This window comes from Neolamprologus brichardi, chromosome 9 (genome assembly GCF_056152115.1).
Source record: "Neolamprologus brichardi isolate AB-2024 chromosome 9, ASM5615211v1, whole genome shotgun sequence".
In the NCBI taxonomy this organism is placed as follows: Eukaryota; Metazoa; Chordata; class Actinopteri; order Cichliformes; family Cichlidae; genus Neolamprologus; species Neolamprologus brichardi.
The window spans coordinates 5,090,292-5,114,472 of NC_142112.1; the positions used below are offsets into that span (position 1 = coordinate 5,090,292).

Sequence of the window (24,181 nt, forward strand, 5' to 3'; positions counted from 1 at the left end):
GCAGGAAAAATGAAGTTCGTAAGCTGCATCAGCACGGTGGCACGGTGGTTAGCACTGCTGCCGCACAGCAAGAAGGTCCTGAGTTCAATTCCGACATCAGGCCGGGGTCTTTCTGTGTGGAGTTTGCATGTTCTCCCCGTGTTTGCGTGGGTTCCCTCCGGGTACTCCGGCTTCCTCCCACCGTCCAAAGACATGCAGCTTGTGGGGATAGGTTAATTGGATAATCCAAATTGCCACTAGGTGTGAATGTGTGAATGAAAGTGAGTGTGAATGGTTGTCTGTCCCTGTGTGTTGGCCCTGCGACAGACTGGTGACCTGTCCAGGGTGTACCCCGCCTCTCGCCCTATGACAGCTGGGATAGGCTCCAGCGCCCCCCGCGACCCTGGATAAGCGGAAGCGAATGGATGGATGGATGGTAAGCTGCATCAATAAACTGTAAAGGTGCTTTTGAGCACACACAACATCCATCCCAGAAAAAAACAAAATACTAGAATTATACATAGTAAAACTGAAGCATGACTTATTTGGAATAGCTATACCACAAATTATTTATTACATAATCCAATAAAAGTGCAAAAAGCACCAACAGCACGCACACTGTGTCGATTTAGCTAAGGCTATGTCTAGCATGTACAGATGCTTTCAAATAAAACAGAAACAGACCAAAACGTCTGTGAACGTATTTAGTTTCACTTTTTGTCGATTTTCACTTACAGTGGTGACAAGTTCTGCCTATTCAGAACTTATCGCCAGTGCACATTTAATAACAAGGCTGCTAAATGTTGCTTAACTTTAAAATGGGACTGTAGTTCAGCTTGCACCAACAGCATACTTGGCTACTTTTTCAGGTTTGGAGAGTCTTGAAGTAATTATGAGGTAATTATTAGCATAATGACTTAGCAAGAGCGACATTCCCTGCTGATTAATAAAAGTGGCTTTACTCATAAGAGTGACTGGATATACATCACAGAAGCATTTAGGTGATGTGTTGTACTTTAATGTCAGATATAAAGATCAGTTTAGGGCTATTTTTCTGTGTATTTCAATACTACTTCTAAGCTGTGGTTATAAATTGCAAACTGGTTATGAGAGGCTTTTCCCCACAGCATGTGGTATAGCCTGAGATTAAAGGGTTTAATATGTCATATGAAGTCCACGACCTGAGTTTAACCTTCTTAGATTGTTTGTGTTTGTACAGCTTATGATTGCTGGGTAAACTCATTTAATATTTTGTTGCCTGAATATGTTTTCTTTGCGGCTGCATGTCTATCATGCAAGGTCAGGGCTCTAAAATGAGATATTGTCCCATCATAGTAAGAGGTGCAATGCAATCACAGCCGCGGCGATGGGTGGGCTAGTCTGTATTTCGCTTTAAATGATGACCATTTTTCTTCATGTGACATTAATTTAGTTTCAAAAAGTCAATGAAGCTTCTTTGATGCACAATAATTGCAGAGCACATTTTACAAGAAGTCAATTTGAGATTTGCATGAAGAATGGCAGAGTGTCATGGTGGAAGGGTTTGCAATAAAAAGACAAGCGATTGAAATTGAGATACTCGTGAATGACCGCGGCTTTGGCTCAGAAGGCACCCATGTGAAAGAAATGAAATATAAATGGGAAAATAATTGAGGTTTATCCCGGCAGTGTCAGGGAAAACTTTTGCATTGCTGTCAGGCTGGAAACTTACTTCAGAGAACATCTGTCAGGCAGATGTTCAGATAAGTGGCTGTAGCTCAGGTGGTAGAGCAGGTCATCTACTGATCGGAAGGTTGGTGGTTCGATTCCTGGCTTCCCCTAGTCTGCATGCCAAATATCCTTGGGCAAGATACTAACCCCAAATTGCTCTCCGATGCATCCATCGGAGTATGAATGTGTGTGAATGTTATCTAGAAAGCACCTAGAGAAATGTGCTTGTGCGAATGGGTGTGAATGGGTGAATGCACAAGTTGTGTAAAGCGCTTTGAGTGCTCAGAAGAGTAGAAAAGCGCTATATAAGAACCAGTCCATTTACCATTTACCATAAGTTGAAACAGTTAAAGGCAGCACAGGTAGTTAATCTCTTTGAAAGGTTTCCTTTTTATTTGACATGCACAGCAACATCTCAGTGCCAGACAAATGTCTTTTTTACAGCAGGTGATAAATGCAGGGATTCTGAATTGATATTGGACATTAATTATGTCACAATTACTTAATTGCACTTGTACAGCTGGGTGACTAATGGGTTCACGCTCATAAAGTAAGTCAGTTTGGATAAAATATTTCAAAATATCTGAAAGATGGGGTGAACACAGACATAGATCTTTCTTAATATGTGAACAAGGACAGCACATTCAGTTGACCAAGAGTCAGTGCAGAGACGTATTGTCCTGAAAACAAATAAAAAAGATTTTTATCATTTCTTTTATTCTCCCAAACAAAGTCAAAGAAGATGGTTCTGTTTTCTGTGATCAGTCTTTGGATTGTGATGCTGTCTTGCTACGATGTTACACAGTTTATATAAAGCCAAACATGCATGCAATTCTCTAATCCTGATGAAATTCTGTAGCAGTACATGTTCACATCTGTGGCTTTGTTCAAAGTGTTTTTGTACATTTAAAAAAAAGAATCCTTTGAAATGCATTGTTGGTTCTACATAAATATAATATATGAGCTCATATTTACAATACCAGAGACCATGGGAAGTCCTTGTATTCTGCAAGAAGTAGCAGTGAAAGCCAAAATAACCATATATACATATATATATATATATATATATATATATATATATATATATATATATATATATATATATATATAAATTATTTATTTAATTTTACATAGTTCAGTGTGGAGGGAAAGGTGTCTGTAAGAACTGGTATTACCAATCAAGCTAGACTGACTCATGTACAGATGAGGACAAAATTATTAGGCTAACTATGAAATTTTAAGTTTTTCTCAAAATGTCTCCATTTGCAAGCGATTTTCCACATAATGTTTCTAAACATACTAGTTTTCTTAGCATAACAATAACAGAATTATTTTAAAAATAGAGAAATTACATGGTTCAGTATTATTAGTCCTCTGAAACACTGGTCTTTTTAATTTAGCCATAGCAGAAACCCCTGCTGTGTAATTGTGCTTTCACTGCGTAATACTTCAAGCCTGTAAAGTCAAGTTAAAACTGTGAGTTAACTTTCAATTTAAAACGTTGGCAAGGGTTTGACATGTCAAGTGACAAAACATCATGCCAAACAAATCAGTTTAGACATGAGAAAAAAAGAATTGTTGTTTTGCATTAAGAAGGAGATGGATACACAAAGCTGTCACAGCATTTCCAAGTGTCAAGAACTGAAGTGATGAGTATCACTGATAAATTCAAAGAATGCCACAGAGTACAGAACAAGCTTGGAAGAGAGAGGATGTGAATAACTGGTAAAGAACTACCTCTAGAAGACCAAAATGATTGTTACCGAGCGGCCTCAGTTTACTTTCTCTGAACTGAAGGTGCAGATTAATACCAAAGACCCATCAAATTTGGAGTTGGGGAGATTCACCAAAGGACTATGGGTGGAACTGCTCAGCAGACCTGTGAAACCCTTTAAAATTACAATAACTGACTGAAGAATGAAGCAAAAAGGGTTCACCATTGACTATTAGCCTCAGAAGGGCTCATAGGTTTGATCTTGGTAGTGTTTGGTTTTGGGTAAATAACTTTGTTTCTGTGGGCAAAGTACAGTAATGTAGATATAAAACTAGGATGTTTGGAAAAGCTGTGTAAAAAAATTCCTCTTTTTAAAAACACCTGTGGCTCTGCTTTCTGTGATTAGTCTTCGGACTTGTGATGATGCAGAATCGAACTGGTCTGATTTGACCAGATGTCTAAACTAGATAGACTGATGCATCCGTGGTGCTGAGCTCAAGCTTATTCTTTAACAGATGCTGGCAATTTGGCTTCAATATCCTACACAAACCAAGATGCTCAAGATCTAGTCAGCAAACAGACTAGGGCAGCTGGGAGTTAAATCACCAACCTTCCAATTGGTCAACCCAATAAGCCACAGCCACCCCAAATTTACAGCACCTTGTAGTCTCAAACAACCTCCCATTCAGGCAGTAAAGAGCCCCAACCTTGGCTTCCAAGATGTGACATAGAGGCGTGCTCAGAGTAGTATGGCTGTAAGGCATATGGTGGCTTTCAATAGATCATCACCAGAGAGCGATAAGACGAACCCAAACACTGTCTGCCAGCAAACAGGGAGACTCTAAGACTCTGCACTTAAGATAAGATGAGACTACACAGAATTAACTGTGGATAGACTCAAAGTGAATTATAATGTTACCATTGAACTACTGATTGACAACACCTGAAGAACAAGGTTATAATGTGAACAGAAGGAACCTTATGTAAAGCTCTATTCAGAACCATGATTAAATTGTTGACTCAGTTCTGTGGCTATTTAATAGGTAACTTTAGCTGTTGCCTTGAAAGCTGAAGCTAATTTTGCTAGCATGCAGGTGTGTAACGTGTTTTACCATGCTTGTGTTATATGTGGGCTTTGCCTGGGAAAACAGCTGCATAGTTTCTTATCTTATTGGGAAAATATGAAATTTAAAGAACTGTTCAGTATGTGTAAATCCATCCATCCATCCATCCATTTGCTTCCGCTTATCCTTTTCAGGGTCGTGGGGGGCGCTGGAGCCTATCCCAGCTGTCATAGGGCGAGAGGCGGGGTACACCCTGGACAGGTCGCCAGTCTGTCGCAGGGCCAACCCACAGGGACAGACAACCATTCGCACTCACATTCACTCCCTCACATATGGGCAATTTCGATTGATCCCCACTAACTGCATGTCTTTGGACTGTGGGAGGAAGCCGGAGTACCCAGGGAGAACCCACCAGTGATGGGATTTCCGGCTCTTTTTAGAGAACTGGCTCTTTCGGCTCGGATCACTAAAAAGAGCCGGCTCTTTCGGCATCCTGGAGCACTTCTGTTGTGTTTTGTACATGTTTTGGAGTTTGTACGTGCTTCGGAGATGGAAGTGCTTCGGAGCTTTTACTAGTGATCGTAAATTTGATTCTTTTTACTGAATCGAGTTTTAATGAGTCACTCACCAAAGTGAATCGGGTTTTTTGAGTCATTTGAGTCACGCTCACATTCACTCGCACATTCACACCTAATGGCAATTTGGATTTTCCAATTAACCTATCCCCACAAGTATGCAAGTATGTGTAAATTCACAGTTAATTTGGATTATAAAGTGCTTCACCCTTAGTGGTTTTCCTCAGTTAGCCAAAGAAGAATAAAGACTGATAAAGATAATGTCAAAATCAAAAAATTGAAGTAGGCTGACTTCATAGACTTCATTATCAGTAGTTAAAGATGCTATTGCAGAAAGGCTTTGATCAATGAGAACAGAATATTGCAAATGATGATAAAGATACTAATTTTTAGGTCTTCTTAATGTCAGTGCTGCAAAGCTTGAGCTCCAAAAGAAAATGTTTCATATAGTATGTCTTTTCAACTCCTGCGCCTGGGTAAAAACCTTACAGTTGTCAAAATCTACTCATCCTAATCTGTGGCTTTCCTATTTACAGAGGATCACACTGTCAGACTTATTGCTAATTTATGTCTGATGATTATACTGTGTGTGGATGTTCAACAGTTCAAATGAGGCAAGAGGAATGAAGGCAGTCAGGAACAGTTTATTAGCTTTAACTTTAGAAACCATCAGAAGCTGTGTGAATGTTTATCCTTTCATTTTTCGTTCCATCGCTTCTGTTTGGTTTGGTTTAAACAAAAAAAGAGCTGAGCACCAAAAGAGGTGAGGTTTCAAAAAAGACTGTGGCTTGAGTTACAATTTTACATTTAGCTTGTGTTTGAAAACTCAATTTTCTGGGTTTGCCTGGCCCTGCCACACGCCAGAGTGTCCTCGGCTGTGAATTTCAAGTGTCTCTGGATGGCTGGTAACAACATGCCATGATTTATCTACTGCGTATGAGAACAGGTGAATATGAAAAGCATTGTAAACATTTTTTTAGAAGTGTGTAAAGGTCAAAAGTCACTTTATAAACACAGCTCTGCTAGAAGCAAGTGGTGTTATTATTAGTGTGTGCTCAAATATGGGCATTTGGGAGTGCTGGACTTTTTCATATTTTAAGCAGCCAGTTATCAGACATTTTTAATCTACTGGCCCCATATTTCACATATTTTAATTTTGGTCATAAGAAGGGCCAAGTTTTATCTTTAATAGTTTTTGAGATATTCATGTTTAAACATTGCTTCAGGTTTCAGTGTGTGAAAAACGGCTTGAAACGTCTTAAAATTATTTGAAGTATATGAAGCTAAAATTTCATAGCAATCATTTTATGTCCACACTTTGTGACATAAATTTTTATGCAGAGATGGCTGAGCTAAAAGCCCACGTTTATTTGAAATTGAATGAAGCTAGTCTTTCAGCATTGATACGTTTCCTGATGTGCAAGTTGCCAAATCATAGTGCCGCACTATCAGAGACGCAGAGTCTTAAACGAACCCCTGATAAAAAGTTGGGTGATCACTGTACTTATTAGCAGTGTTGGTCAAGTTACTTGAAAAAAGTAATCAGTAACTAATTACTGATTACTTCCCTAAAAAAGTAAACCAGTTACTTTACTGATTACTTATTTTCAAAAGTAATTAATTACTTAATTACTTAGTTACTTTTTAAAAACACGATTTACAATCTGAATAGGTGATAAAGTGATAGATCTTTCAGCCCAATTCTACTTTTTCTACATAATCATACAAAATGTAATCAAATGGAAAAGTCTCTTTTTAAAACTTGTTTTATTAGTTTTAATCTTTTAACTTTATGCATCAAGCAAAAATGTAATTATATGCAACATTCTCTGACTGGAAGAAATTTGTTTAATATTTAAACCTATTTTCTGCACATTCCAGCACATAAAATAAAATATTTTTTTGTGTGTTTACACTCAGTCTTTCAAATAGATGCAAGTAAAACACAGCAGAAAATAAATAAAGTCAAAGACTAGCGGTCCTGTTGCTCTATTTTCACCTGTAAAGCAGGAGTGGCGTAGGCAGAGGGTTACCCTGGTGCAGGTGTGCAGCGGTCAGTGGAAGAATCCGCGAGTTTCTCTGTGAGTTTCCCATTACGTCGTAGCTACTCGGTGTTTGCTCGGAAGTTTAGGGTTTTTTTCGCTGTAAAAAGAAGTTTTCTTCCCACGCACAACGGACACTAATGTTTTTGTCACTTAAGTAATAATTCTTAAGTAATAATTCTTACTTAATAATTCTAGAAAGCAGAACAATGAGAATATGGATATCCCCAACAAGGGATAAAAATTAAAACAAGGAATCATCACAAGACGTATAGTACATAGTTACAGAATTCAGCTGTGAGTTGAGATCCCTACAGGAGATTCCACGATCAAATATAAGTCATTAAATCCTTCTTCATCCACCGTGTTTCCTGAACACAGCAGCCTCCCCGGTACGGTAGAGCAGAGCGTTTTTCTTCTGCTCACAGTCTGACTTGATCTTCCTCAGGTGACATATATAGACCGCACACGTAGCCCATATAACTAACTAACAGACACTAATGTTTTTGTCACTTTTTATGGAATCAAACTCAAAGTAAGGTCAGTACTTCCACGCTTTAAACGCTGCACGCTCATACTCTCTCCCGCACTCGATATATGATCCATTGTTTATAATGATCGTTACTTCTGATTAACTGCGCTGCAGTAAGATTCTTTTTCTGCCATCAAATTCAAAACGTTTTTTTTCTTAAATTGCTACCTCTGTTTGATGTTTTGTGTGCTCTATTATGAATAAAATATGAATTTATGAGAACTGAAAAATCTATTTTGGTTTACATTTTACACACCGTCTCTTTTTTTAGAAGTGGGCTAGAACTGGGTTTACTGGTGTAGACACAAATATACCTCCTGATAAAATACATACTACTGCCTTTGATAACAAAGGATAATCTATGTGCACGTCTACAAACAGATACACCTTCACATTTTAAAAACCTTAATGCTCTGCTGCTGTGTGTTGCGAGATGTCTGGGAAATAAGCAAAATGGAGCGTAAGAGTTTGGGGAGATGGGACAAAGAGAAGGAAGGAATTTTGAACAGAGTTGGCAGGCAGGAGGTGAGTGGATGACAGAATGATCAAAAACAGGGCTGAGACAAGACAGACAGGACATGGAAATTTGCTGACAAGTGGTTAGGCTGGTAGCTAATATTGGACATTAACCCTTTAAAACCGGTCAGAGCGGGCACACTCCGTTTTGTGCACTGCAACCACGTGAGCTAGCGCAATACTTTTTTTTGCATATGAAACCGGAGGAGTTGTACTTACATCTTATGCCATCAGCTTGTCCTCGGTCACAGTTTCCTTCCACATGTAGCTTTGCAAAAACTGCATAAAATCCACTTGCAGCAACAAAAACATAATATTCCAGAAACACGCTTTGCTGATCCGATCAGCTGTTTGTAACACTTCCTACCTTGGAATAGACGTCAGCGTGAACTATCGCATGTCCGCCATGACCTGCCCGAAACCGGAAGTGACATCATTTCGTGGAAATGTAGTTTTTTTTTTTACCATCAGGGCCTCATGAGCCTATACTGGTGTTTTTAAAAGTTATGTTTGACTTTATGACTTTCTGTGTCGTTTCTGGGATGCTTAGGACTCATATTGCACTGCTGGAAATAGTTTATTTTGATGCATATGCTGCTTTTTTGCAAATTTGCACTATAATATTTATTTTTGTTTTTCCTGCAGTGTATAAAAATTGGTGTATTTCAAAAATAAAACTATGAAGACACTCAAAATAAATTTCCTGTGGTGGGAAACTATTTTGTGCAACTTTTTCGTATTTACAGTTTTGAGGGATAAGCCTCTTAAATTTCTCTAACTAGAAATATATGTTAAAAAAACAAAAACGATTTTCAATTTTTTTGTAGTTTATTGCACTTTTTTACAATTTATGTAATTACTATGCACTTAATGCAGACATATTATTAAAATTTAGGCTGTAATGGTTGTATTGATGTATATCAACTTGAAATGCTCCCAAAAATGGCTCCACAGCATGTAAAAATATAATATAAGCTCTGGCGGACTTGGTTCTATCGTAGGTCTTAAAGGGTTAAGTAATAATTCTAGAAAGCAGAACAATGAGAATATGGATATCCCCAACAAGGGATAAAAATTAAAACAAGGAATCATCACAAGAAGTATAGTACATAGTTACAGAATTCAACTGTGAGTTGATTATCCCTACAGGAGATTCCACGATCAAATATAAGTCATTAAATCCTTCTTCATCCACCGTGTTTCCTGAACACAGCAGCCTCCCTGGTACGGTAGAGCAGAGCGTTTTTCTTCTGCTCACAGTCTGACTTGATCTTCCTCAGGTGACATATATAGACCGCACACGCAGCCCATATAACCACCGTTATAGCGGTTTGTAAAAAGCAGGGGCTGAAATTGATGACTTGAACCAGTCCCAACATTGAGGCCGAGGACAATTAATTGTGCGTCGTCGTTAAAGACATCTCCTTGTTACAATAGAGCATGCCAAGTCTATCTGTGAAGTCACAATGTAGGAGTCGTGCATACATGCAGGCAGAGAAAGCTATGGCTCCTAATTCTTCTCATTAATCACCTGTCTACTGCACATCCTCTAGAGAAAAGCGCCCTGGTTCCTCTGAGGTAATTACAGCACTTGAAGGAACGCTCGCTGCAGCAAATGCTTATAAGTAGCCATCTTATCCCTCACTCCTCCTGCCCTTCATTTTTTGTCTGAACCGTGGAGCCAATAGCTTCTATGTCCTCTGGAGAAACTTCCTTCTGTATTGTGCAGCTCTCGCTCCTCCTCAGCTTTGTAGTCAGCAGCCTTTTCTTTTTTTATTTGCTTCTGTTTTTTTTCCAGGCACACATCCATTTGGCATCCGATGTGGGATAAATAAATTATAGCCTCTAAAATCAATGCTCAGTCCATGATGTAGGCTGTAGGCTTAGTGCTCGCCACCATGCTAGAATTATGCTCAAACAGAGGCATTTTGTAAGCCCAGGAGCCACACTGCTGTTCACTGTTTTTGTGCCATTGTGAAAAGTTATTCTCGGCTGTCTGACATTTTATTATTCATCATAAGTTTTCCTCTGCGATATTACTTTTCACTGCAGAAGCTGGTGGAGGTTTTGAGGTGTGATTTGTCTCAGGAAGCTGTTCATTTGTTCCGCAGCATCCTCGTTTGAACCGCTTTTGTTTTCTTTTCCCCACTAAATTCACAGCAGCATCTGGAAGCTGTCTTTAATTTCTCCACAGAAGCACTCAGAAAATCTAAAAATAAATCAGAAACAGTGGCAAGAGTGGCGTTTACTTTTAAAGACGGAACAGTAGCGATGCAGTCGCTCAGTCCGTACGCTGTGTGTTGATGTGGTTTTGAAAGATTTATAGCCTTCGGTGGATCATGCCATCTCTCAAGGTCGTCGTAGGACTGTCAGAGTTGGTTTTAGGGTTTCTCGCATAAAATGTATCTCTAAACATGTCCTGAAAGTGGCAGGTTTCTATACTTTGCTCATGCTCCCTTTCTCTTTCTCTGCATTTCCAGATGGAGATGATACAAGAGCCCGATCCTGATGACGAGGGGACGAAAATAAGTGTAAGTACAAGAACGCATCACGTAGGCCGTTGCTTCTCGGCCGTGTGCCGTCGTGACCAAAGTTGGCAGTGTTTCATTCCGAGCAAACACAACAGCAGCTGATTTCCTCGAATAATACACCTTCAACCAGAGAAAGGAGCTAATCAGTGAAATCAGTGGCAGTGTATTATTACTGTCAAAGTGGTTCCCTCCCCGCGCCCATGCTCCACCAACTATTCCGCCCCTTTTCCTGACACTCTGCATGCGCCTTCTGTGCCCAGTGCAGCACACAGCCTTCCTCTAAATGACCTCATTGGAGCCCTCAGACACTCAGGCAGGCATGTGTAATGGAAAGTGACAGATTTACGATCAAGCGAAGTTTGTAGATGCTGGTTTCTTAGAAATTGGGTCAGTGATTTTCTGTGTTATACACGCTCCTTGCCTGTATGACAGTCTTCTAGCAGAAGACGAGTATTTAAATGTTCTTACATTTCAGTAATTAATGTGTTATTATTAAAGGGAACTTATTATGGCTCTTCTTACATTCTGTCATATGCATACTCTGACGTATGTGCGTGCTCTTATGTGTAGTGGTTAATGCTTATGGTAGAAGTTGGCAAAGCGTCAAATTATGGGGTCGTTTTATGTAAAAGTGAGTCAAAAGCTCAGGCATCCAAGTGTCCTGTTTAAGAAGCAGCCAATCAGAGAAAAAGGTTCCTGAAAACTCAAATTATGAGTCTCAAATTGAGAACTGGAATAATGGGAAGCAGCTCAGTGTGCTCTTCAAATATTTTTCAACTTCTTGAAATACAAAAAAAGTCTCAAACAAGAAGGTTGAGCCAGTATAACTACACAGAGAATCTGTGACCCGAACATGTTATGTTTCCCCAAACAGTGTCAGTATTATAAGTATATTTGAAGTTTTGTTGATGTCTGCTGACTGCATGCAAGTATACATTTGCGTCCAGTTCAGTTCATTTTTATTTCAAACATTTCAAACATGAGCCTTCACAATCATTACAAAATATTATTCCATTATTTGTTTGAAAAGGAGTAGGCAGAAGTATTTACTTATTTGTCCCCCTCAAGTTTTACCTCTCATTCATTTATTTTTTTTTAGTCTTAAATTAAACAAACAACATATGAAACAAAAGTAAAGCAAAGCAAAACAAAACAAAACATACATAAATCAAAAACAAGAAATTAGCAAGACCCACCACAGCATAGTTTCTTTCATATGAAAAATACAGAATGTGTATATTTGCAGATACACAAGTTATGGAAACACAAACAAACCAAAAAAGAACCACAACACCATTACCAACAACATTACTGTCCTGGGTTTACCCCGTTTTCTTCATTCTTATACTTATTTAAAATTAGGTTTTTATATTTTACTTTAAACTGTTTTATGTTTTTACTGTCTTTTATTTCTTCTGTTAGACTGTCCTGTGAAAAGGTGTCATGGCCGACAATTTTTGTTAATATTTAGCGCAGGCACAGCTTCTGAAGCAAAACGGCCACAATAACATTTCTAAAATACACAATTAAGCTGATTGTAGCATGAGACTGAGTTTGTGTCATTCTTAAAATAAAACATAGCAACACAAAAGCAGCGATACCATCCTGTTCATCCCTGAACTGGGACTGAAGCATAGACATGTAGCAACAGATGTAGTGTTGTTCTTTTTTCTGTTGCAGAGCTCAGAACAGATTCGGTGTTTCTGACTCTTGGTTGTAGGGATGGCATTTAAGATAAGATAAGATGACCTTTATTAGTCCCACAGGTGGGAAATTTGTTTTGTTACAGCAAAAGTGCAAAGTTATGTAGCAGAAATTAGAAAACACTGGAATGCAATAAAATAAAATGAAATAAAATACTATATACAATAGAATAAAATAGAAATACAAATACTATATACAATAGAATAAAATAGAAATACAAATACTATATACAATAGAATAAAATACAAATACAAATACTATATACAACTGAGTAGGAAAATACAAAAATACAACTTCGTCAGAAGAAGAATTGCACATATAGCAGTCTTCAGTTCAGTTCTTTTTTATTTCAAACATATACATTCACCAACGTTTCGTAAAATCATTCCATGCAGTTGTTTGAAAAGGAGTAGGCAGAAGTATATACTTATTTAGCCCGACCCCCTCAGGTTTACATCCTCATCATCTAAATTTGAACAACAAAAACGTATACAACGCCTTCAACTTAGAACATAACATCACAAAAAAAAATTTCTCATGTTCAACTAAAACTATATTTAGATTTGCTAATTTGCAGAAGAAAATAAACATCAGTTTGACTGCTGTCTTGGGTTAATTGCATTTTCTTCATTCTTATACTTATTTAAAATTTCTTTTTTGAGTTTTATTTTAAACTGGTTTATATCACTACTGACCTTTATTTCTTCTTTTAACTCATTCCAGAATTTAACTCCCGCTATTGAAATAGACATCCTTTTCAATGTTGCTCTTTGTAATTTTAAATTCCCCTTCCCTCTAAGATCATACCTCCCTTCTCTTTCTAAGAACCATTTACTTGTTTCGATTGGGAGCATCCCTTTCCTTGCCTTATATATTATTTGCACTGTTTTAAACTTCACCAGATCCTGTAATTTTATAGCTTGCGTCCTAAAAAAGAGTGTGTTTGTGTCTTATTGCACATGTGTGGGTTTGTGTGTTTGATCAGCTGCAAAAGTCTTTATTGTGGAGTCTGACAGCTGTGGGGAGGAAAGACCTGCGAAATCTCTCCGTCCCACACTGTGGGTGCTGCAGCCACTGAAGGAGCTGCTCAGAGCTGTCAGAGTCTCCTGCATGGGGTGGGAGATGTTGTCCAACTGGGATGACAGCTTAGCCACCATTCTCCTGTCACTCACCACCTCCACTGGGTCCAGAGGGCACCTAGAACAGATTTCGACTTTGATTTACCTTTTTGTTAGCACTGAAGTAAAAATGTCATTTTTTCCCAGAGGCTGTTTTCCATTGTGAAGTGCTCCCTAAAGCCAACAAAAGAACATACTCTACCATCTATACAAATGATGTCCAACCCATAATGAACTTGACAGTGGTTTTTTTTCTTTGTGATAATGTCATCTGAATCAGAAGATGGAAAATGTACATGTGCCTGCACAAAGCTCTTGACTCTACGCTTTTACCAGCATATAAAACCGCTTCTCTTAGACGCCACCAAAATTGTTTTTCATCAACATAAAAATGTTTTTCATTAAACTCAGTCTGCAAAATCACAAAATGTTCATACTGAAAGTGTGTGTACTCGTCCAAGTTAACCATGAATTGAAACGTGGACCGCAGTATACTGATGTTTTCAATATTTAACCAAGAAAAAAGCTTTTACCTTAATCCTAATCTGAAGTCCTTTTTTGTCTTGATTGAGAGAACATAGCGATATGTCTGTCCTTTAAAAGTATATAAAAATTATACGTCGGTATAAGGAGGAAGAGGGTTGTGAAATGAGCCGAGCAAAAATCTGCCTGTCATGTGTGCCACCCATACGACTAGTTGAACTGCCGTGATTAACGCGCTTGGCTGACTTTGCTGCCCTGCTCTCAGAGCCGTACAGAATCACTCCTTCACCCCTTATTAACAAATGCACATTTGTGGGGTTTTAGAGTGGTTCGTAGACTTGACAGATGTTTTCGTCCTTGGCGCTCAATTATTTACCATCAACCTTAGGAAAATGGATGGTCGTGAAATAAAGCGCACTGTCAAACAAATCAGTTTGTTTGACAGTACGGGTACAAAAATAAACTATATATAAAAAAGTACAGTTTATTAGAATAAATGACACTGAATTTGTGATTTTATTTTTTTAATCTTATTATTTCCTTTTTTTTTTTTTCTTTTTTTTTTTTGTGCCTGTCCCATTTGGTTCTTTAGCCGTCAGAATTGTTGTCTGAAGACCAACAAGGATACCCAATGGATTTATTTTGCCAAATGGATCATCACGGCATTGCCGCATTGGTCCATTTGATCGACCTTTGTTTTTATTATTTATTTTATTTTATTTTCAGTTGTTACAGACGGGACAGACATGAGTGAGGGATAGGAAAGGGAGAGAGAAAGAGGAAGGAAAAGAAAAACAGAAGGGGAGAGGGACAGTGAGAAAGGGGAGAAAAAATATCTCCGGGATCACCTGTTGAGAGAAAAAGAATAGAAAACAAGCAAAAAAAAAACAAAGCAACATACTAAACACAACACCATCTAATCTTATTATTTCCACATTCGAAAAGTAAAATTAGGATATTTTCATGTCAAATTTTGGGGAAAACCCAGCGTGTGAGAGTTATGTGTTGTGCAAGGAACTTGTGGTATTCTTCATGCCGTCGAATGTTGTGACAGTCTGTTCTTTTTTAATTACTCTAACAGACTGTGAAAGTCCAGGGCAACGACATCTCACACAAGCTGCAGATCTCCAGAGTCAGCAAGAACGACGAAGGTCTGTACGAGTGCCGGGTGACACGAGCTAACTACGGAGAGATCGTGGAGTACAAGGCCCAAGCCTGGTTGAAGGTCAACGCCACGTCCAGGCCCCAACGACCACTGCCACCTCCTGAGAAGAACTCCCTACGGCACCTGAAAAACAAGAAGCCAAGAAAGTCCAGCTCATCACAGGGGCAGGACATGAGTTCAGACCAGAGGGTGGTCTCAACTTCCACCTCTCACACATCCTCCAATACAGCTAAACACAACCCCGGCTCAGGTAAGGCCCACGGGGAGCGTTACATAAAAAACTGTGGAACACACAAAAAACCCTCCCATCACTTGTGTTTTCACTACCACCATGAGATCCTGATTTGCAATGCTCTTGACACATTTGTGAGTCACCTACTTTGCTTAAAAGGACTGCTTGGTTAAAATTCAAGATTACCAAGAATAGAACTTAGAATGAGGTTATTCAGCAACTGAGCTTACAATAGACTTCAGTTTTAAGAACTAACGTGCTCTCAGTGGAGTAGGAAAAACACCAGCAGAGCTGTAATAGCAATACTCAACATGAATACTAAAACTACATGATTTAAAATTGGAGAAAAATCTTAAAATACTGTATATGTGCCAACTAAAAACACACCATTGATTACTATGAGCCTTTTCACAAAGCTGCTAGCTTCCCCTGAAGGCTAAAGACTGACAACATTTGCAGCATTAGCGCCTGCTCGAGAAATCCAAATTCATCTAAGCAAATATTTAGCATCATGTGTCTGCTTTGGTGAATTCAGAGGAAGCAATTAAAGCTTCTCTTTTGCTCCACAAAAGTGACACGATTGGTTTGAATGAACTGAATTGGTAGTAACTAAGCTAATGAATTGACTAGCATAATAGCTAATTATTAGCAAAACTTTGTTAGCAGCCAGTTGTCTAGCTTTATCTATCCACTCCAATGTTTTTAATGCACACAATTGTGTAAAATGCCATGGCAAAGCAAAAAGAAGAAGAAAAAAACATACACAAACTCACTGTACTGCAGCAGACCAGTGTTTTAAATTTGCATATTTTTAGTAAGCACGTATTGAAGAAGAGTGTGATTTATTTAATCTCATGTAGCATGTTATATTTGTCTTTTCTCAGTAGCCAGCTACAAGTCGATCACCTCCCTCTAACATCCCCAAAATGTTGCTTTAGGCTTTTAACTAATTCTAGGAGATAAGAACACTCTACTCTTGCACTATTTTCAGTGAACACCGGTTTTCAAAATAATTTTAAGATTTTACTGTTAATGTCTAAGGCACTACATGACCCAGCCCCCAGCTGTGTTTAGGAAATGTTCATAATCAGCCTAAAGTCTCCAGGCAGGACTCCTTGGGGGTCTCCACCCCCCCCCCCCCCCCCACACACACCTACCTTCAGGCTGTAGGCTCCAAGCTGCAGGCTCTGTGACTACACAGCTTAGTGTCACAGCCCAGCCAAAGCTGTATTGAATTCTTTTACAGATTTATTATCGTCACTGCAATATCAGTTAATTGTTGTAATCGTTCCAACATATAGCATTTCATGTTTTTAAATCCTTACCAGCCCATAGCGATATAAAACACAAACACAGAGACAACATTAGGGCTAATCACAACATATAGCTTCACCATAATTCATTTGTTACCCACAAAAAGATTCGGCATTGGACTGCATAATGCTGAATATTTTAAAAGATGCTTAAATGTTATTATAATGCTACATAAACCAGCTCAAAATTACAATTACTTTCATTTAGGTGTAATATAATATTATGGCTAAGAATATCAACTCTATTCTTTAAGTATAGTGACGCTGAAAATCTTTGTGTACCATGTCATGCTTAAACATCTGCATTGAGCTCCCTGAGAATAGTGATGTTGAGGTCAGCTGAGTTTCCACTGAAGCAGTTAGACAAAAGTGAAGAAAACCCAAGTGAGATAACACACAGCAGCCAATCACAGCCAATAGAATTTCTCTTCAGTCACCTCTGTTGCTGAAATTTTATAGATTGTAAATAATTTACACTTCTGAGTAAAGGTTGATAAAAGTCAGCCAGATATTTCATCCAGCATATCCCATTAGACATGCCAACCACGGGTGAACCTAATCAAAAGACGATTTCTGGCTCTGTAGATCAGCTGGACACCAGGCGCCAACCATGACATGTTAGTGAGAGGGAGAGAAGGTCGGCGACCCAAAAAGCAGTCTCTCATAGCGTATCATTATATATAACCACCTATTAACCCTGCCTGTTTGTTGCTGACCAAAAGAGGATGGTTACCTGAGCAAACCTACCTGTTAAGTTGCTTTGAGTGTCTTTTTAGGGTTTTTTCTGGTAGAGTTTACTTAAAAAAGGCTTTAACAAAATGATTGTGATATTAAATCAGCATATTTTACACGGGTGTTGATTTATCATTTTCACTTCAGTGTTTACTCGAGGAAACTCATGCGTCACCATTGAAACCGCAGGCGCCTCTGTAGTAACTTCTTCTCAATTTGCCCTCGTGTGGTTTTATATAAATTTTCTTTTTTTTGGACTATCCGACTATGTTATAATTGCGCTGCTCCTCATCTCTAAATGCCAATCATTTCTCCACTGGGCAGACATTTCAAACACAAAGTGGACCCTGCTCTGGGCTCAGATAGCCCTCTGCACCGTGTAGCGAAACACAGAAAGATATTACTTGCCACTGAATAGAGGTAAAAAGTTGAATAATCCCCAGGGCTGCAGAGCCTGAGATTATGAGGCAGCCAAATTATGCTGACAACTGTGTTGCAGTGAGTCCTCTGTGTGGTGTGTCTGACACTGATAAATGCCTCTCTGTGGCTGCTCAGGCAGCCTTAGCCCCCTTCTCTGAGCGGCAGAGAGGTGTTACAGCTGAGGGCGACAGAGTTCTATTACAGCCACGCTCAGGTTTGAGGCAGATGAGCCACAATAGGCAAATGGGCTGAGATGAAATTAAACCGGGGAGAGTGCAGATATTTTCCTTTTCCGCATTGCTGCATCTGTAAACAATGAGGCGCTTTCCAGATGGGAGAATGGGACTGAGGCTGGTGGAGCGGCTGCAGTAGCAGAGTGGTTTGTTCACAGCTACTCCCCACCAGTGTGTCAGCTGTTGTTAGATCACAGCTCGGCCTCCATCGTTCCTGGCAGTGTTGTTCTGTCAAAGCTCAGAGGTGACCGGAGCTAGGGAAAAAAGGAAAGACAAATGTCCCCGAAGCCAGACTTGTCCCTCTACCCCTGAGGCCAGCCTTGTTCCCGCACGGAGGTAAAAACAAATATGGACTCAGTTTGATTGCATAAGCACTCATCCAAAAAAGAGAGAAAAAAAATCACTGACCTTGTTTTAAAGAACTACCGTATTTTTTTAAACTGCCTCAACTGCGTATGTCTAAGGAAAGAACACCAGTGAGTCATCATTCCAGTAGGTGGTTGGGAACAGCACGACTGCTGTTCACGGCTGCATTTCTATTGCTCAGGCACTCACATGCAATGGCAGTGTGTCGCTTCAGGTTCATTAATCTAATGTGGGTTCTTCCTTACTTGTCTTGTGGGTGCATTTAAATCTGTCTGCTATCTGTGAATGCTCAGCGGGAGGCAAAGCCCGGTCTTGAGCACCACTGAAAATTCATGGTGGATGAATGTAAACGTGTTTGTTTTAAATGATACTTCAGCTGTGGCATTTTCTATTTTCAGGATTTCAGATAAATCGTTCGTTGACTCTGCTACAGCTTTGTTCTTTTCTGCATTGAAAGGGCTTCTACTGACATCTACTGATTTGTTAAAAAAAACAAAACAAAGTAAGGGTGCTGTGATCGTACATGCCTACATTAGGATTGCAAGTGGTCCATAAAGGACAGCTATACTGGCCTCAGTCTGGATCAAACCTGATGGACTACACACAGCCCAGTTTTCTAGTTAACCCTTTAAGACCTACCATAGAACCAAGTCCACCAGAGCTTATGTTATATGTTTACATGCTGTGGAGCCATTTTTGGGAGCATTTCAAGTTGCTGTACATCAATACAACCATTATAGCCTAAATTTTAATAATATGTCTGCATTAAGTGCATAGTAATTACATAAATTGCAAGAAAGTGCAATAAACTACAAAAAAATTGAAAATCGTTTTTGTTTTTTTAACATATATTTCTAGTTAGAGAAATTTAAGAGGCTTATCCCTCAAAACTGTAAATACAAAAAAGTTGCACAAAATAGTTTCCACCACAGGAAATTTATTTTGAGTGTCTTCATAGTTTTATTTTTGAAATACACCAATTTCTATACACTGCAGGAAAAACGAAAATAAATATTATAATGCAAATTTGCAAAAAAGCAGCATATGCATCAAAATAAACTATTTCCAGCAGTGCAATATGAGTCCTAAGCATCCCAGAAACGACACAGAAAGTCATAAAGTCAAACATAACTTTTAAAAACACCAGTATAGGCTCATGAGGCCCTGATGGTAAAAAATTACATTTCCGCGAAAATGACGTCACTTCCGGTTTCGGGCAGGTCATGGCGGACATGCGATAGTTCACGCTGACGTCTATTCTAACGTAGGAAGTGTTACAAACAGCTGATCGGATCGGCAAAACGTGTTTCTGGAATATTATGTTTTTGTTGCTGCAAGCGCTTTTTATGCAGTTTTTGCAAAGCTATATGTGGAAGGAAACTGTGACCGAGGACAAGCTGATGGCATAAGATGTAAGTACAACTCCTCCGGTTTCATATGCAAAAAAATGATTGCGCTAGCTCACGTGGTTGTAGAGCTACAAGGATTTAAAAGTAGTTGCGCAAAACGGAGCGTGCCCGCTCTGACCGGTTTTAAAGGGTTAAAGCCGTTGCTTCAGTCCAGAAATGTTTCTTGCAGCGTGTGTTCCTCAGTACCAAGTTTGTTCCCACATACTTGCTGGTTCCTACTTGAATCTGGAGCCCAGTCTTCTGAGGATGGACTTATATCTGAAGTTGAAATGAAGAATTTTCAACTGGAGCACTTGTTCCTGTTGGAGCACAGTGACACAACAGTCCAAGATGGCAACAGTGCAGCAACAACATTAGCAAACTAAAACTTTCATTCTGCATTACTACTGTTACAATGTGACTCGTTAAATAAGCCATAACCTACAACAATGACTGGGTTCTATCCATGAGTTTGGTTGCTTCCTTTTTTTGTGCAGTGCAACAAAGTAGTCACCCCAAGAGTGATGTCACTCTCAACTGGAACAGCCAGATAAATGAAATGCATCAACAGCACACAGTGTATATGGAAACTGCATGAATGAGGATAGTTCACAAACGCATGCCGTTGTTGTGTGTGTGACTCAAACTTAACATATTCACACATTTCATAATGATCATCACAGGGTTTAAATTTGATCAGTTTTCAAGGTTTTATTTGGTATCTGGTGCACCTTTACTATGCTACAGAATTAACAGAGGGTGAAGGATGGTCACAGATGGCACAGAGTGGCGAATCCTTCCAGACATTTGCTTGTTACGTCCAGAGAAATATGATCATGAAGTAGTCGTCAGTGTGGCCATTCTTTCATTTTCATTTCTGTTTACAATTAAAAGCCTTTACATTCTATCGCTTCTTTGAAGTTACACGTTCGTAAGGCATTTCTTGTGGTACCAAATTGTTAGTAATAAATAACTGTATCCGTGCTTTCTTTGAAACTCCAAAGTGTAACTGTACCAAGTTTGATCCAGGCCTGGGTGTTGTTGCCAGTTTTTTCTTTCTTTAATAATAAAAAGCACATAATACACCTAATAGTCTCCGTTCCTTTAAAATTCTCTGGCAAGATGCTCAGCTATAAAGCCATTACTGTCAAATTATCATCAAAGGTTATACAACCTGTATTGATTTGGAAGAAGGTGGTAAAGAACTGTACACCAGTATATTAACTTAAATATCACTGATTAAGCAACTGCTCAGTAGATGTCTCTTAAAGACATTATAGATGTATACATAAGTCTTACTGCTCACAGAAGAAAAAACCCACTTAGATTATTTATTAATTAATTGAATTTTAGTAGATTTCCAGAATCAGTTGGGACTTTTGGTAAAAACTGCCAGCAAAATCTCGTTGGCGTCGGCACTTTGGTCCATTTATAACAAACGTGTGCTGAGGAAGGCTCGTGTTATTGGTAATTGTTTTAACCATCCACTTCGCAGTGAGTTTGACTTGTTGGCCTTTGGCCGTCGTTTTAGAGTACCTGTGAGGAAGACCAAAATACTCCAGGTTTCATTTATCCCTGCTGCAACCCGTCTCCTTAATGCCAAATAACTGTCTTGTGGCTTTTTATTATAGTTTTGTTTACTCTTGTTGTTGCCTTGCTGCTAAACTAATTTCCCTTTGTGGGACAATAAAGTATTTGAATGGAATTGAAAACTGATCATTTAAATATTTCTAGAGTAGGTTTAACATCATTCTTTATGATGTCCAAGAACAACATCGATATGCTGGTCCAGTGGTTGTTATTGGGACCTGACGTCTCCAAAAATGTTGGAGTAGTTTTGCCATTAGGCTCTGGACAACCAGATATTTGAAGATTACGCCACTACGTTCATGCCTTAAAGAAAAAGGTGTGTTTGGTGACACTGAATCAGTCGGATTTCAAAATGTTACTTGCTTTGCTTCATCATTTCTGCACGAGATTTAATTCAAAATACATTCAGGGATACCCGACTGTCGGTCAACATCACTATTCATGATGTACTGAAGCACAGGGACCATGAACATAAATAAATATGCTTTTTTAAATAAGTTAATTATGAGTTAATGATACATGTTATTTAATTATGCATTTAATAAATTATTTCCACTTTTATTTAATTAATGACACCTTTAATTCATTACTTATTTGATGATGTATTTATTCATATCATTTTTGTACTTTTAGCCCTCCATAAACCAATCAACTCTTTGAATTTATTTAAAAGATTACAAGATTTCAAAAAACTGTTTAGAATGATTGTAAAGACACAATTTGAGCAAAAGCCATATTACGGTTATGAGAAAACATCAAACTTTTAGAAAATAAAACTACTTTGTAAAACAAGTAACGTTTGTACAACCACTGTTTTTGATGAACTAAGTCAATCATTAGCGAACTGTCTTAAATGAATCTGGAATTAGCTTCTTCATCCACTGACTGAGAGGCTACATCAAGGCCCAGAAGAAATAATAAAACATTTGATAAACTGGACGTAAGGAATGTCACTACTGTCAGCAAATTCCACACATTTTGAATGAAAAATAATTTGTAAGTATTTATTTGTATTGATTAGATTAGATTTGATATACCTTTATTAGTCCCACAAGGGGGCATTTCATAAGGCTGCCGACCTATTGCACGCAATGGCGGCGCCATCTTACCCTCCGACCATACATACATTACACAAACATCACATAGGGAAGACAGGTCAGAGATGGCCTGTATTTATATAGCGCTTTACTAGTCCCTAAGGACCCCAAAGCGCTTTACACATCCAGTCATCCACACATTCACACACTGGTGATGGCAGCTACATTGTAGCCACAGCCACCCTGACTGAGCTCCAACAGGGAGATCAGTTTGAGAACAGAAAAAAACACCTCTGCACATGAAAAAACTCTTAATACACCAAAGAAACACATGACAAGCAACAGGGGTGGGTAAAGGTTGAGAGACAGCCGAATTAGACAGCACATCCGGGCCTGTGTGCGCTGGTCTCCTTGATCCACCGTCAGCATCAGAAGGGAATAAGCGTCGAAGGCGTTTGGAAAGGGAGGGGGGATGAGTGTGTGCATATCAGTGTATATGTATGTGTGTGCGTGTCCATAGTTCAGCTGAGACAGTGTCCTTCGCCCTGCTAGGCTAAGTAAACAGTCTACCAGCCAACCCAGGTGGCCTTGCATGGAATGGGAAGGAACAGACTAAACACAGTCGTTATCAGGGTGTTGTTGTTCGGCTCCAGCCTTGCAACCGCAGCTGGCGCCAAAGTGGCTGAAGTGATGTTATTTTTTTACTTTAGTGCGAACAGCTCATATGAATTTCAAAGCAGTTCTACAGTCCAACACTGGTCTCTCAATCTCCCGTTGGAGAGCCGCGAGCTTCGCCATACTTGCGTTCTCTGATGTTGTCATTTCTTGTGCTCAAGGAGCCGATTTCTGAGAACTCACGGCAGTGTGCCTCCCCAAGATGTCATCCAATTTTGCGCCCAGAGATGTTATTCCGAGCTAGCCCTTCCGAGATGTAGCCAGTCTGCAGTCAGAGATCTTATTCTGAGTATTCACAGCAGCCGTAGCCTCTCCAAGATCTTATCCGTGCTGACTCAATGAGCCCATTTTGAGAAACTTACGCCTCTCCCATCGTCTCAATCCCAGCGGGCAGCCTTGTGGGGGTTTGAACAGCCGGTTCCGCTTTCTTAATTCTTCGATAAGTCAGGGCCAAGCCAGCTCCGATCAGCAAGAACCCTGTTACCATGGTTCCGAATAGGTAGATATCTTCAGCACTCAGGCTCACCTAAGCCCAAACTTCTCGTTGAGAAAGGGGTGTCAATTGCATTTAGGGACCAGTTGATCCAATCCATAATTCCTCTTTTAGGTTTTAGAGAACAGACTGTGAGAGAGTGTTCCAGGGTGAAGTAACACAAAAAACACGAGACTAGACAAGACACTGATTAACACTGACAAATACTGTGAAAGGCGTCAAATTTAGATGGGCATCAGATTTGCATTAGTCATTTCCACAAGGCGTATAACAGGAACAATGCTGATAGAAGCTGAGACCAAGTATGTTTGGGTCAGAACCCAACAGAGGAAAATATCCCCAAGCCCTCATTAGCTGTTTATTCCCCTTTTCAGTGGCTAAATGCTTATAGTGTGTGGTCATCCTTGTGTGGTCGTTTTAGATGTTGTGGATGGTCATTTAGAAGCTTTATTCTAAATTGTTACCACATTTATTCTCATCACAGCTGAACGATCAAGCTGCATTTTAACGGCATTTACACAGTCATGTTAGCTAAGAATCTAACTATGGCTTGGGCTGTCTATGAGTCA

The 24,181-nt window shown here is 39.2% G+C and overlaps 1 protein-coding gene across 2 annotated transcripts in view; it reads left to right on the forward strand.

The window, feature by feature from the left end:
- vstm2a (V-set and transmembrane domain containing 2A) overlaps positions 1-24,181 on the forward strand; it is a 121,865-nt gene that overhangs the window by 82,956 nt on the left and 14,728 nt on the right. The window contains exons 3-4 of one of the 2 annotated variants that reach the window (XM_087845835.1): positions 10,613-10,663; positions 15,050-15,538. In XM_087845835.1, the coding sequence (XP_087701961.1) occupies positions 10,613-10,663; positions 15,050-15,538 (540 nt within the window). Of the gene's footprint in view, positions 1-10,612; positions 10,664-15,049; positions 15,539-24,181 lie in introns of those variants that run through there. The other variant, XM_087845836.1, reaches the window with a different exon arrangement.